The sequence below is a fragment of the Mangifera indica genome, chromosome 3 (genome assembly GCF_011075055.1).
Source record: "Mangifera indica cultivar Alphonso chromosome 3, CATAS_Mindica_2.1, whole genome shotgun sequence".
Taxonomy (NCBI): domain Eukaryota; kingdom Viridiplantae; phylum Streptophyta; class Magnoliopsida; order Sapindales; family Anacardiaceae; genus Mangifera; species Mangifera indica.
In genome coordinates this window covers 12,024,840-12,040,522 of record NC_058139.1, presented here as the reverse complement: position 1 = coordinate 12,040,522, position 15,683 = coordinate 12,024,840, and the positions used below count along the sequence as shown (strand labels likewise).

General features: G+C 31.8%; 2 protein-coding genes across 3 annotated transcripts; one reads left to right on the top strand and one right to left on the bottom strand.

Annotated features, from left to right (window-relative positions):
- Positions 1 to 3,560: 3,560 nt before the first annotated feature.
- Positions 3,561 to 11,418, top strand: LOC123211198 (histone-lysine N-methyltransferase family member SUVH9-like). Of its 2 annotated transcripts, none has more exons than XM_044629769.1 (2): positions 3,561 to 5,826; positions 8,829 to 9,792. In XM_044629769.1, the coding sequence occupies exon 1, from the start codon at positions 3,775 to 3,777 to the stop codon at positions 5,758 to 5,760; it is 1,986 nt and encodes a 661-aa protein (XP_044485704.1). In that variant the 5' UTR covers positions 3,561 to 3,774; the 3' UTR covers positions 5,761 to 5,826; positions 8,829 to 9,792. The 2 variants fall into 2 exon arrangements, with proteins under 2 accessions (XP_044485704.1, XP_044485703.1); XM_044629768.1 differs by lacking the exon at positions 8,829 to 9,792 and adding an exon at positions 10,491 to 11,418 and having other exon boundaries at positions 3,562 to 5,826.
- On the bottom strand, positions 11,408 to 14,709 carry LOC123211199. The gene is made up of 4 exons (XM_044629770.1): positions 14,392 to 14,709; positions 12,242 to 12,312; positions 11,830 to 11,965; positions 11,408 to 11,708 (listed from the first exon to the last, which is right to left on the bottom strand). The coding sequence occupies exons 1-4, from the start codon at positions 14,537 to 14,539 to the stop codon at positions 11,623 to 11,625; spliced, it is 441 nt and encodes a 146-aa protein (XP_044485705.1). The 5' UTR covers positions 14,540 to 14,709; the 3' UTR covers positions 11,408 to 11,622.
- Positions 14,710 to 15,683: the final 974 nt, after the last annotated feature.

Genomic DNA, 15,683 nt, shown 5'->3' with positions numbered 1-15,683 from the left:
CATGGAGGAGAGTCGTCAGTGGGTTATGACTGGCCCCATAGTTCAGAAGGTCTGGCTAACACACCGTCCTATTCTTCCAAGCCTCTTCCTTGGATCATTGACTCTGGAATTGAATATCATATGACATGTCGTTCTTTTGTACTAGAACCTTTATTCCTTGTGCTGGTAATGAGAAAATTTGAATTGATGATGATGGTTAGTACAAAGATGGTCAATACAAATTTTAACGTATATGGTCCATATGAAGATGACAACTCAACAACTCCACCAACTTATACTCACCACCAACCCATCGTACATCACGTTAGAATGAATTTTAATTTTAACCATTTTATATTTTATTATTCAATATAGTTTATTGAGTTATCTTCCATCGTAGTCTATTGCTTTCCATACCAAACTAAGATAACCACATTTGCCCATTTTTTTTAATATTGGATAAGTAATAGTTTATCTTAAAAATAAAATAAAATAAAATTATGCATATATTTTTTGATACTAAATATATAAGTAATGTGTATTCATGTGATTAGATGATTTTGAATTAAAGATAAAATAATACTCAATCATATGATGATATATTATTTGTATATTCAAATTATATACTAAAAATATATACAAATAAAATTTAAAAAAAAAAAAGCAAAAACCATACATTTTGGCAGTAAAATTTTTACCCCTTAATAGTCTAAGTTTATTATACTTTCCGATTCATCCCTCAAACCCTAAAATGTTTACCACTGCCACCCCTTTGATGCCAAATAAGTCTATAGTTGAGAATTTACGTGGTTTGTGTATCCATAAACCAAATGGTAAATTTCGTTTCCTCTATGTTTTGAAATCATGACAATTAACCCCTTTATTACTCTCTTTTAGCATGAAATGTTTAGCCCCTAACATGTGAAATTAGTTATATATTGGTTACTATACACAGTTGGCATAAGTTTATCCATTCGGCATTGAGCCACGCCAATTAGATAACTTTTGCCAACTGGAGAAATGCATTGGCATTTTGCCTATATTTCACGAAGGGTAATATTATGTGTCATCTTTTTAAGTACACAAATAAATATACATATAATATATTTTTACGTAATTAAATGTTATTTTATTCTTAATTCAAAATTATTTAATCAATTAATGACACATATCAAATGTCTACTCATTTATGTATTTAAAATGAGTACATATAATTTTATTGTTTTAGAAAAAACAAAACTATGCGTAACCATTTTAAATACATAAATAAATATATGTATGATGTGTTATCATATAATTTGATTTTACTATCTTCAATCTTAACTACATTCACAACTTAATCACTTAGGCAAAAATCGAATTCAAACCCAAACTCTCATCTCCCTAATTGTGAACTCAAACCTTAGATTTATGAATAATTGCATTAACACAAGTATTCTTCATGAAATCAATGTTTTAGAAATTGATTGACGAATTTGTAGTGAAGATTGAACTTAATACCTAAATTTAACACCCTTTTTGCTTGATGTCATGTGTTTCGAAGTGAGATTCTACAAAAGATAGAGACCGACATATTTGAGTATTTAGGGTTTTGTTAAAACTTTAGAAATGAATACAAAATTATATATATAATTAAATTAGTTATATAGGTATAAAATTGAAACAGTGTTTATATTTATATTGTCCTTCCAAGTTTGAGTTTATTTAAATAATTTTTTTTAAAGTTGTTTGGTTAAAGGCAATAAATATTAATCTGATAATCTATCTTTTATTACTTATTTTATTTTGTTTAGTTTATAAATAATAAAATATTATAATAATATTATATTACTAATAATAATATGACAAATAATATAAAGAGTACTTTAATTATCACATTTATTTTATGTATTAAAAAATTATTAATATAATATTGATTTTATTATAATTATATTCTTATTTATTAATTTTTTATGATAATTTTATTCTCAATTAATATAATAAATAACATAAAAATATTTTACAATAATTAAACCCAAAAACATTTAGGTGGAATAATATATTACTATCTTTTTATTACGTCTAATTAAACATAATAATTATTTATACTTACATATTTTTACCAAATATAATAATAATTTACACTTAGTAATATTCAAGATACTTTAATTTTATTACGTTTAATCAAATATAATAATAATTTATACCTACATATTTTTATCAAATTTTATCAAATATAGTAATAATTTACACTTAGTAATCTTCAAGATAATTTATTTTTATTACGTCTAATCAAACATAATAATTATTTATACCTATATATTTTTAAAATTTTGTATCAAATATAATAATAATTTATACTTAATAATTTGTAAGATATTTTATTTTCAAAGTAATTTTTTAATTTTTGTAATAAAATATTCTCTTAACCAAACACCTCCTTAACATAAAGTTTTTTCAGTTCCTTTTAAAGTAAATACATATAGTATTGCTCATTTGTAAATATAATCCCTATTTCAATAAGAGGATATAATATCTAGAGTGTTTTTTGTGGGGATAATTTTTTATTTACCGTAAAAATATATTAACTAGAATATTAATGAATAAAAATTATTAATATATTTAGTATGTATAAATAATTATTGTGATTATTTGTCAATAATAAAAAATATTAAAATATTATTTTACTTATAATATCTTTCAAAGATTATATAAAATAAATTAGTAGTGTGTTTAGTTAAAATAACATGTCTTATAATAAATATTTATTTTGTATATATTCTAAAATATTTTCACATTAATAATAAATTAGAAGTTTTTTTATCTGATCAAATTGCTAATATATTTATTTTAAAATAAAGAATACATTAGTAATCTTTTTGATGATAAAAAATTATTAAAATATTTAATTATTGACAAACGAAATAAAATAATATTAATATTAAAAAATTAATTATTGAAAATGATTCCAAATCAACAGCTCAAATAAGATTTAAATTTTGAATATATTTTTGGATATATAAGTCTTTTTGACTTTTTCTCAGAAGAAGAGTCTAGAACACAATGATAACATTAGTTTATATTTTAATATATTTTATTATAGATGCAAACTTTTTATAATTTTTTTAAAATCTAAAATTGACTTTTCCTAGATAGAAGAGTCTAGAATATAACGACACGAAATGTAAATTTATTTTTTATTTTTAATTCAAAATCATACTATTATTTATTTAATAAATTAAAAGTATTAAACCAACTTTTATCTTTTATTTTGAATAACTATTTAAAATTAAATGAGATGTTAAGAATTTGATTAAAAAATTAATCTAAAATAAATAATTAACTAAGTTAATTAAATATTTAATAATTTATATTTTAAATTAATTAATTTAAATAAATAAATAAATTTAAAGATATTATTGTATTAAGATATAATTAAATTATTTTAAAAATAAAAATAAAATAAATAATTAAATTATTTAAAATATTTTAAGTGAATTTATTTACATCTGTTTTTATTACACATTTATTAATTTGTTGGAGGGGTTGTTGGTGAGTTAAAGTTTTTCTTTAAAAAGAAAAAAAAAATTGAGTGAATAAACTTCAGTTGTGAGAGTGAGGCTCACGCTGTTTCCATGAACAAAATTTGGCACCTGTTTTTTTTGGTTAAAAAAGAATAAAAACCTTTCAGACATTGAAAACTCTCTTCTTTGTCTTTCTTCTTGAGAACAACCACCATGAGAGTTCCTTAATCTCTCTAAAACCCTAGCCGAACCCATTTTCCCTCCCTCATTCAACTTTCAATCATTCTTAAAAATGGGTTCTATTGTTCCATTTCAAGACCTCAATCTCTTACCGTCGCCTGTTACTCCCTCCGCTGCCACTACTGCGCTCTTAGTCCCTAAAATCGAACCCAAGTCCGAACCATTGGACGAACCTATCGAGACGCTTCAGCTTGAATGCCCACAAAACCACCATGAGCCGCTCATTTCCAGTTCTACCCCTACATTCTTCAAGAATTCCGAAAATACCCCTGCCTCTCAGTCTTCTGATCAAGACAACGTCTACTCCGAGTTCTTCCGAATCTCCGAGCTCTTCCGCACAGCTTTCGCTAAAAGAATGGAACAATATGGCGACGTCGATGTCTTGGACCCTGATTCTCGCGCTATTGTGCCTGTAAACCAAGAGAACCAACTATCAAAGCCTGTTGTTTCGCCGCGTCCAAAACCTTCAAAACGATCCTCGGAGCTTGTCCGTGTTACGGATTTGAACCTCGAAGATGAGAGGTACTTTCGTGATGTTGTTAGAAGAACAAGAATGGTTTATGATTCTCTGCGCATTTTTGCCGTAGATGAAGACGAGAAAAGAAGGGGAGAAGGTCAGGTGAAGAGGGCACGTGGCGATTTAATCGCTTCTTCAGTGATGAAAGATCGCGGTTTGTGGCTTAATCGTGATAAAAGAATCGTGGGATCGATCCCTGGTGTTCAAATTGGTGACTTGTTCTTCTTTAGAATGGAGTTGTGTGTTGTTGGATTACATGGTCAGGCTCAAGCAGGGATTGATTACTTGCCTGGCAGTCAAAGCTCGAATGGAGAGCCTATTGCGACGAGTGTCATTGTTTCCGGCGGTTATGAAGACGATGAAGATGCAGGGGATGTTATAATTTACACTGGACATGGTGGGCAAGATAAATTTAATAAGCAATGTGAACATCAGAAGTTGGAAGGAGGGAATCTTGCTTTGGAGAGGAGTATGCATTATGGGATTGAAGTAAGAGTCATAAGAGGCATCAAATATGAACGTAGTTTGAGTAATAAAGTGTATGCTTATGATGGTTTGTATAAAATCATTGATTGTTGGTTTGATGTGGGTAAGTCTGGTTTTGGTGTCTACAAGTATAAACTAGTGAGAATTGATGGGCAACCGGAAATGGGTAGTTCAATTTTGAGGTTTGCTGAGAGTCTTAGGAGTAAGCCAACAACATTAAGGCCGATGGGTTATCTTAGTCTAGACATATCGAACAAGAAGGAGAATGTGCCGGTGCTTTTGTTTAATGATATTGATAAGGATCATGATCCTTTGTATTATGATTACTTGGTGAAGACTGTGTTTCCTCCATTTGTGCTGAATCAAGGGAGTAATGGTTCTGGATGTGATTGTGTTTTGGGTTGTACTGATGGTTGTTTTTGTGCTTTGAAGAATGGGGGTGAGTTTGCTTATAATGGTAATGGTAGTCTTGTGAGAGGGAAGCCGGTAATATTTGAATGTGGGGTGTTTTGTAAGTGTCCGCCAAATTGTAGAAACCGTGTTTGTCAAAGAGGGTTGAGAAATAGATTGGAAGTGTTTAGGTCAAGGGAGACAGGTTGGGGAGTTAGGTCTTTGGGCTTGATACATGCTGGTTCTTTTATATGCGAATATACTGGGGTGGTTCTAACGATGGAGCAAGCACAAATTTTTGCTATGAATGGTGATAGTTTGATTTACCCAAATCGCTTTTCTTCAAGATGGACAGAGTGGGGGGATTTGTCTCAGGTATTTTCTGATTACATGCGCCCGTCTTATCCCTCTATACCACCTCTGGATTTTGCAATGGATGTATCAAGAATGCGAAATGTTGCTTGTTATATTAGTCACAGTCCAACACCAAATGTGATGGTTCAGTTTGTGTTGTATGATCACAATAACTTGATGTTCCCCCACCTTATGGTTTTCGCAATGGAGAACATCCCTCCTTTGAGAGAGCTAAGTCTTGATTATGGGGTGGCTGATGAGTGGACAGGGAAACTTGCTATTTGCAACTGAATAGTTCATAGAGATGTTATCATTTTTGTTTGTCACAGCGCAGCATTGATGACATGATGCATTGAGGTAAAATTCAATTTTGAATCTCTGCAATTGTCAGTATTTATATTTAGGCTTGCACCAAAATTTCATTTTGTTTAAACATTTATTGATGTCTTTCTCAGTTTTGTTGTAACCTTAGTTAAATGTCAATTTTGTCATCTATAATGAGGTGCTAGGTCTGTTATTCCTTGTGCAACTTCATATACAGTCATCAAATAGTTGAGTACTTTGGAAAGATTGAGCCTTAGGAGATAGAAAAGCTCATAAATGATGTCAACTATTTAATAGTTATTTTTTGCACTTGAATTGATCATTGTTTAAGTGAGTTAGATGGAAACCCAGTACTGCTACTTACATTTTCAGCCATTGGACCAGTTAAGAAACCAACTATTGAGAAGCTTAAACTAACATATAAGAATCCAACATTAATTTTAAGCTTTAAATTGCACCCTGTATGTAACATGGACTAGACCAAACTAAATCTAGATACAGGCAAAAGAAAATAACAGATGCATATATATAACACAAATGGAATCTGTTTTCAGGGCTTTTATTTAAAGTTACTTTTTGTGACCATTTGACATAAAAGGTTAAACTATAAATGCCCCGAATTAATATTTAGGTCTAGTAGATTCTCTCACGAGAAACACAGATCCGTATTTAAGGTCCAGTGAATCCCTTGAGACAAGTGTCCATCAGTGTTTACAATGAAATTTGTGATTGTAGTATTTGTCTTTGATTGATGTTGACCTGATAATGGACTTTCATGCCTCTTTATTTGACTTTTAGACCCCTCACAGATATCATTCATGATTTTTTTTCATTACACTTGTTGCTTCTTGCAGATATTCTTCACTTAAAGTCTATTCTCTTTTATGTTGGTGTAGCATCATAAGTTACTTTGTGTGGCTCTTTTAATTCAATATTACATGCATGTTTCAGTTTTATTAAGACGCTTCATTTATGCTATTTTTAGCATGACCAGTGTGGCAGGGTTTGGTCCCAATAATTGTGATTGGGTTGAATTTTATCAGTATTGGTTCATTGCGAATCATCATAAATTGGCTCGCTATGATGCATGCTTTTGAAAGAGCAGGAGACCACGGTTAAACTTTATCTCTTTCACATCTGTGAGTGAAATAATTCGAAGGTTAAGTTAGACATGTCAAGGGGGGCGGCACGGCCCGCTATTGTAGTAGGCTATGTCAAGGCCTTGGGGTAAGGCCGACGGTTGGCCTGGTATGGTTTGCGAAAAATTATTTAAATATTAAAAATAATTAAAAATAAAAAAAATTAATGAAATATTGTAATATGGTGGGATGACCTGCAAAAGCACACAGGCCAGCCCACGAAGGCATGACCCTTGGGCTGTGCCACGGGCCTTTCAATCCTAGCGGGCCTAGGCCTAACACAACCCCTAGGCATGCTCCAACACAGCCCACCACCATAGTCCTCAAAATTGGCCTGCTTAAAGTTCTATTTATCTGCAATTACTTTTCATTGGTAGGCATAATACTATGCTTCTATTTTCTCAATTGTCCTTTATTATTCATGTGGCTGTGTGGACTAAGGTGAATCTGTATTCCTAGATTTCATTTGAGGAACTAATGCTAGGCATAAGAGTTATGGGCCCATGGACTTACTCATCCCCATAAATTACCTAGCAATACATTATGAATGATTATTGTAGAAAGCAAAACCATTAATTTAAACCTATTTCCAAGAAGGGATATATTTGGATTCAACTAAACAACTACTAAAATTTGAAAGTTTCCTGCTATTGAATTGCATTTTACACTTTATATAGGCTTATATATTCAAAAAGAGTTGGGAGGCATATTCTTTTATGACAATGGTTGAGAGTCAACAATTCAAAAAACTCTGCTATCCCTTTATTTAGTCTTAATTCATTGATTATGTTACTTTTGAACCTTTTTGTAGTCTTAATCCATCACTGGTATTCTTTGCTTCCTCTAAGGTTGGTATCCTGAGCTATGCCTGAGTTGTACCTGTGATAGTGCCAGCCAGCTGTAGCCCGGGCCAATGACGGGGTTTTTGGCAAACTTTGGGAACATAAATTACTGATTAACAAATTGCCCTATAATTTAATATACTTATTTGAAGCTTCACGTTAAGTACCATGCTTTGGCTTGCAGAAAATGCATCAATGTCATGAGAGAGTTCATCTTACATGGTAGTTAAATATATTGTTGTGAATATGGAAAGTCTTTAAAGCTTTTAAGGTGTAGGATTCTGTAATGCTAGAGGCAGTTGCATCAATTTTGATACCTGTTCCCATCTTAGTTGTATTTAATGATAATGAATTGGATAATTTTATAAATAGTAGTCTATGCAAATTTATGGCCAGTGAGAGGGAACTTTGGTGGATTTAAAGCTAGAAAAGTGCAAAAAACGATTAGAAGTACTTTGGTAAAAGTGATGCCGAAGAATTAAATACTCATATGCTATATAATTGTAGGACATTGAATACATGATTGAGATTTCAGCTGTTTCACTGGCCATTGTTAGAGAGTCCCAATAGATGAATATGGAATTGCGTCTTTAAATAGAGATTTCTTTCTTTCAAGAGAAAATCACCATCCGAAACAAATGATGGTTGCACATGTGTGCTAATGTGGTATATGAAAGTTGGATAACTGAATTTTGCAAATATCGTTTTAGTGATAAATGGTAAATGATAACTATGCTAGTTGCCTTTATAACTGAACATTAATGCTTATTGCGGAAAAACAAGTGAGAATACCAATTGCGTTGATGCTAATTTACTTTTAAACTAGAGAAAAAAGTTCTTCAACTTCCAGTTAAGACTTCAATTCTGTATGTTGTGTATAAAGGTCACATGAGCAAATATTAAGATGTATAGCATCCACATAATTAAGAAATAGTATAATAAGTTGTTATATACTAATCTTGTAGTTTTCCGTCTAACTCAAAAATTGTATAGAGAAAGAGAAAGGGACAATATAGTAATCAAATTTCTGACCGTTTCTTTTTTATGTTTATAGGAGGCTTGCTATATTGCTTACATATTGATTCGCCTTTATGTTTCCAGTCAACTGCCCTAGTTTCCTCCATTGTTTCTGTAGATATGGAAGAACATTTTAAACTTACTGTAAGTGCAGGGAGAAAGTGAGAGAAAAAAGGCATGCATCTGATGCCTACTTTTTACTGTAGACTAGGCCTTTGTATCATACATGTGGAAAAATAAAATTTAGTTAGATTTTGTCTTTGAATCTGTGTTGTAACATTGTATGACATTTGGTTAGATGCAAGTGTATTAGCTCACTGAAACCTCACTAGATACGGTAAATCCTGTTTTTATTCTTTCTATTTATTGTGTTTCCTTATCAGGATCAGTTCCTCAAGCTCTTATAGCTTAAAGCAAAATAAATGCTTGAGTCCAAAACCCATGGAAAGGGCAAACTGTCGGAATTTCTTGGTGGTTTTCTGTTGAAGCCATTTTGGATTTCTTTTAATGTTCAACAACTTCTGAATTTGTATGTAGTTCTCTTCTCAGTGAAAGTGCCTTGCAGGTTAACGGCCGCTGTCCTGAATAATGTAGCACTGCAAGGAACCACCTGTATGCTTAAATCCAGTTACACTGTTTTTGGGTTTAGGAAACTGAACTGGTAGTTCAAAAAGTGTGAAGTTCAATTTTTCTGAAAGGGCAGATCTAACTGAATCTGTGATACGAACCTTAGGAGAACCACACCTCAAAAGCTAGCTATTGAGATGGGAGAGCCCAAAGCCATATAAACTTCACACTAGTTGCCCATACTTTCCAATGTGGGATCCAAGTCTCATACTTTGCACTTGGGATCCTAACATACCACCATATTATGCAGCCCCGGCGTCCACGCGGGCTGGTTGTGCGCTAGCTCCCTGTTAGCCCCGGGCGAACACTGCAATGCTGGCGTCACCACCCGCGCCGCACGATTGCAACTAGGAGACATGATGATGACTCTGATACCAAATGATATGAACCTTAGAAGAACCACACCTCAAAAGCTAGCTATTGAGATGGGAGAGCCCAAGACCATATAAACTCCACACTAGTTGTCCATACTTTTCAATGTGGGATCCAAGTCCCATATCTTGCACTTGGGATCCTAACAGTCTGTTTCACTAGTTGAGCAAATAGAGTTTAGACATTTACAGCGCTTTTAGTTTTTTATAGGCATAATTTTAGGTAGGATCTGAAAGCTACTTCCTGGCTGGTAATTACTTTGCTTCTGCTGTCAGTTCAGGTATAAATTGACGCATTTATATTATTGTATTCTTGCTTTTGCTACTCTCAAGTTTCTGTGTAACATTTTGTAATCATTTATACGCTTTAATCTCTTGATCATGGTTGGATTCTGGATTTGTCTGTTTAGTTTATTTTTCGGTTGTGACTACCAGATAGAGTTGTTTCTGAGTTTTAGTTGGACGCTGAATTTTTCTGATTGGCTTAGGTGTTTTTGGGTTACTATGTGCATATAGATTATGTTGCTTTTTACTGTTTATATAATTAGAAAACATGATAGTTATTGACCATTATTTCATTGCGAATTGGGCTATTATTGTTTGTTTTATTCGCTTCTTCTTTTTTTTTAAATTATGACAAATTAATGAGAATCTGCAAATATGATTGTGTTGATGTGACATACCACACTTATCATTGGCAGATGAAAATCAGAATCAGATTATACAAAATTCAGGAGTTTTTACAAGCATCCCCTCAGAATTTTTGGGTCCTCGTTTTTTTTCTCGGGAAGTGGTGCTTTAAATGTAGCTGTGGTATTGGTTGTCCTTTAGCTTTGACTCATCATCTATATTTCTGCATCTTTTCATTCTCTTGCAATGAGTTCATTGTCCTAGACATTGTCGTCGCAAGAAGAAGAATGAGTGCTGTCATCACGAAGGAAGAAAATTGTAAAATTCGGTGTGTGAATTTGCTCCAATAAGCAATGGGTGCTGCTGCACTGACTTCTGCTGACTGTTCGATATTATAACCATTATGGACTTAAGGAAGTCTGTTTTTGCTATCCCACTGGGTGTAGTCATCCCGCAAGGAGGGAAGTCTGTTTTTGCTCTCCCACTGGCTGTAGCCATCCCAAGGTTTTGCAACTTTTATCGTAATGAGCTTGTACTAATATTCTGTACATATTTGATTGAACACAGATGAACTTGTACATACTGTCACGGTGCATGTATAAATGGATGGAGCAAATCCAGTCAATCACTATTCTTTTAAATTTCTTTCTCTTAGTTGCTGTTTTAGGAGGTTGACAGGGGGAAAAAGCCTGGAGAATGGGAGAAGACAGATTATCAAGTCACTTGGAGGCCAGAAACATGTAAAAAGGCAGCAACAGGCCATCGTGAGTTGATGATGCTGTGTAATTAATTGTTAGGCATGATATAATGCTGCTGTAGAATATGGCAACTGTGATGTATGAGATGTACACAAACTGTATTTCAAGTTCAAGATATTTTATTCTTCAAGCTACTTGTTTTCATTGTTATTTGGCTTTCCGATGCCGTTGGGTAAAAAGTGTTCCTTGTAAACAAAGAAGCATAATGTGAATTATAAATTGCAGAACCATTGACTCCTAATTTTGTTCTGTTTTGTTTTGGTTTTATTACTGTTCTGTAATTAAGATAACTGTTATATTCTATGGCTAAAAGCAAAAAGCGTCCTAAAATATTGCATAAACATGTGAATGAGAACTTTAAATTTTAAAGTATGCTCAAAGCAGTCTTCCGAGCTTTTGATGCTACAATTATTAACAGCATCACTTATCTGGGGCAGAATGTGACTCATGCTTGAGAGGTGGTAGTAGCATTTTTTTCCAGCTGACGTTGCCTGGCTCGCTCCATTTTTCGTTTCCGCCATTCTTCTAAAGCTGGTTAAGGTACTAAGTATTAGTAAAATAACCTTTTCACCACATTCTCAATCCAGATGAAAGTATAAGAAAAAAGAAAGGAAAAGCAGAAATTCTTAAGGGCAACATAACAGTAAGACACCTTTTAAGTTGGCAGCATCATTGGCAGAATGTAGATCCTTCAACCTATTAGAAAGATCAACTGCTGCTGTCTGCTTTGCATCTTTCTGTTGAGCATTTTTGGGTTCTGTGTTTACTTCTTGCTGAATTTCCCTCACCTGAAAATATAGAAAAAGAATTGATACTGACTAAAAGATGTATGATCATGATCTCCAATAGGTTTTACCAGTAAAAGCAGTCCAACTTGAATGAGAAAAGATATTTGACACTAACAAAAAATAATCAAGAAGCTAAGAAAACTTGCAAAGAAAGCTTGAGCACACGTACATGTTGAACTACTATGAATCACTTGTTTTATATTTTGTACATTTATATTTTTTTTATTGGAGGTTCAACAAATTTGCATTTAAATCAAGAAGCCAAAGAATGCTTACTCTTTTTATAAGCTCCAGCGGTTGCATAGCAAGGCGAATTTCTTCTGATTCTTTGATGTACTTGAGCTGAACTGCATTCAAATAATTATATACAACTTTGAGTGAAATAGCAAGGCCATTGACAACCAATCAATGGCATAAAAAAAACATGTACAAAATCTACGGAACTTTCAACAAGGTAATCAGTTAAAGGTAGAAATACCGATAAGATATTCAGATATAGGTGTTAACAATAATACTTCATATACAAACGTTTTGGTACTAACAGATATAAACAAACAAACGTGTCATCATATGATTGAGAGATTTTAAATTAAAGATAAAGTTAACAATTTGATCACTCAATCACATGATTACACATCATTCGTTTGTACTTGTCAAGATGTAGCATTTGTACATGTATTTTCTAGATATAATATTTAGACAAGAAAAACAGGCAATCAAATCATACTTTCAGTCTTTGCACTGCATGAATGGGAAAGACAAAGGATGTATAACATTCACAGAAAACACATAATTGATCATGGTATCTGGTCTTTGGGCGACAAGAATGGGGAAGGCAATTGATACATTTCATTAAATTGAATATATATAATAAAAATGACAATTTTGAGTTCTACACCTGCTACTTATTACCAATAACACCTCTCACAGCATAGATTCACTAATGACATAACCCTAAAATTAAACCTTACATGTTAGATTCAACTACAACAAAACCCATAAATTTCAATCCTGACAAAAACAAATTGGATACAAGTAAAAATTTGGTAATTAACAAGCTTACCCTTTTAAATCCCACGTGTATAGAAAACTAGGCTGACTTTAGGACATCATCCCAACAATGAAAAGGGAGATAACGCCACAAAGAAATTTAGGAACCACTCACATAAACAACAATCCTTTAGGGCTATGCAACTGATATAAATGAATTTAACTGACATAAATGTTTTCATCTATAACTGAGTAGAATGGTGTTTCTATGTACTTTCACCTTTAGTAAAGAGAGTACAAATAGAAATTTGAAATTTTATTTTATTCATATAAAATACCTTACTTATATTTGTGTTAAAATCACCAATTTTTAGCACTTCAAATTGGAAAAGGGAAAGGCGTCTTCTAGATCCTTGATTATGAACTATTTAAGACTACTGAAAATCACTTTTAGTTTGGAGGTAACGGCTCCTTGGAATTTAGATAAGGCCATTCTCAGTCTTTGGTCTTGTGTGAGAAGGATCAAAGATAAGAAATCTTAAATCCAAAAAAGAAAAAAGTATACTTTACTTGTTAGTGATAATGTTCACCGTACACAGATCTAGTGAACAGCGATGAACAGAAAGTGAAAGTAAGTGACCAACAAGTCAAGAAAATCCTCATTAAGGTATAAATTAGTAAATAGATTTGGGAACACAAACACAGCATGGCATAAATTTGGAAAATCCAAACTTTCAAGATTGGTCATTTCTTAAAAACAAACTTAAATAAAATGACGGATAGGAGTAAATATCAGTTTGAAGATTAACAAGAAAATACTTAAAAAGAATTCAATAACAACCAGTTAAACTATAGAGAACAACTGAACCTAATTTCTGGAAACATCCAAGAACAGAGTACTGAGCGGTTAAAAATCCCCATATTAATTAATAAGACATTTTTTCAAATCACGAAATTCATCAAGCATATATCAACACTAAATTTTCAACCCATATTCCAAGACCTACCACCATGAATCAAACCCTCCCCTATGGCGGCATAGCATTAACAACAGAAAAAACCCATCTAACCCAACAGAGAAGTTCTCACACATTTCACCAGCAATACTACCATAAACCAATAATCAAGTTCAGTTCAGAATCAATTCATACAATACCCATAATCTAACCCCAGATAAATAAAAGAAAAAGCAGACAAATTTTGAAAAAAATCACCCTAACCAACATAAATATCCAATACCCAAAATCCAAAAATCCCAGCTTAAACGAAAAAGTAAATCACCACATCTCACCAAACACCGAACCATCAACCATTCACCAATAAATGAACAAAAACAAATAACAACCAGCAAAATTATCCAACAGCCAGATGACATATTTAGTTATTTTAGTCAAAACGTTGATAAAGGTAGAGGACTTATGAAGGAAAAGAGAGACCTGAACTGAGTTGATTAGAGGAGAGGTTGTTACGCGACGACAGAAAGAAGTGAAGCATGAAAAGAGAAGCGATTACATTCATAACAGTAATGAAAATAGTAGCGTTCTTGAAGGATAATCTCACTCGCCATGAAAGCTGTGTCTCCATTGCAACAATAGACCTTTTGAGGCTGTGTGTTTACAGGAAAAAGAAACAACTCAAAGTGGAAGAAGTGAAATCCGGTTGACGGAAGAAACTGTTCGCATTGGCTCTACTCTTTATCCAATAAATAAGTCAATAACCAGAAGGGTGCTCTGTCCCACTTTCAACCCCAACGCTTCGAGCATATATATATATATATATATATATATAATATATATATATATATATATATATATATATATATATATATATATATATATATATATATATATATATATATATATATATATATATAAAATTTGAATATATAGATAATATTTTATGTTATTAATATTATTTTATTTTTAATTTAAAATAATTTAATTTTATAATAATATATTATTTTTATATCTAAACTATATATATAATTTTATTAATTTTATAAATAATGATTTGTAATGAGAGAAAATATCATATATTCATTACTTTAATTAGAGTTTTCAAATTTACCATTCCTATACTTTTAAGTTAAACTCAAAAGTTTGAAAATTATAATATGGAAACCTTTTTATTTTAATACGGACACGGGAAATGGTAACTAAATTTAAAAACACCTACGTGATGAATACCTAATAGTAATAACGTAGCTAAGTCCGTATAGAAGGATATATATGGAAAATTCTTTTAACTTTAAAAGTTCATTTAATAAAATAAGGGTGTATAAAAGAAATAGCCAAAAATTAGGGGGGCTAAAAAATGATCACATCTCTTACCTTTATAACTATGTAACCATTAGTTTAAATTCACATTTAAACTCAAATTTCAATAACGCTTCACATACCACAAAAATCAATCTCACTATCGATGGTACAATTTCAAACCAAAATTCAATAGCTTGAGACTTTTATATTCGGTGGTAAATGAAAATTTTCATTACCCTACTTAACGATTTTCACATCGTTCCTATATAAACTTAATTTTGGATGCATCGCTTAAAGCTTTAATCATCTATTTGGTTGATGATAATGAAAAAATATTTTGGTAATTTATCTTTTATTATTGATATTATTTTATTTAATTTGTAAGTAATAAAATAAAATAATAATATTTTATTATCAATGATAATATGATATATATATTATAAAAGATAATTTGTTTATCAATTTTACCT

What these genes read in the sequence shown, in the direction of transcription:
- LOC123211198 (XM_044629768.1), top strand. Translation starts at nt 3,775, where the DNA reads ATGGGTTCTATTGTTCCATTTCAAGACCTCAATCTCTTACCGTCGCCT.
- LOC123211199 (XM_044629770.1), bottom strand. Translation starts at nt 14,539, where the DNA reads ATGGAGACACAGCTTTCATGGCGAGTGAGATTATCCTTCAAGAACGCT. An exon ending in CTCTAATCAACTCAGTTCAG is followed by an intron (nt 12,313 to 14,391) that starts GTCTCTCTTTTC and finishes ATTTGAATGCAG; the next exon opens with TTCAGCTCAAGTACATCAAA. An exon ending in CGCTGGAGCTTATAAAAAGA is followed by an intron (nt 11,966 to 12,241) that starts GTAAGCATTCTT and finishes CTATATTTTCAG; the next exon opens with GTGAGGGAAATTCAGCAAGA.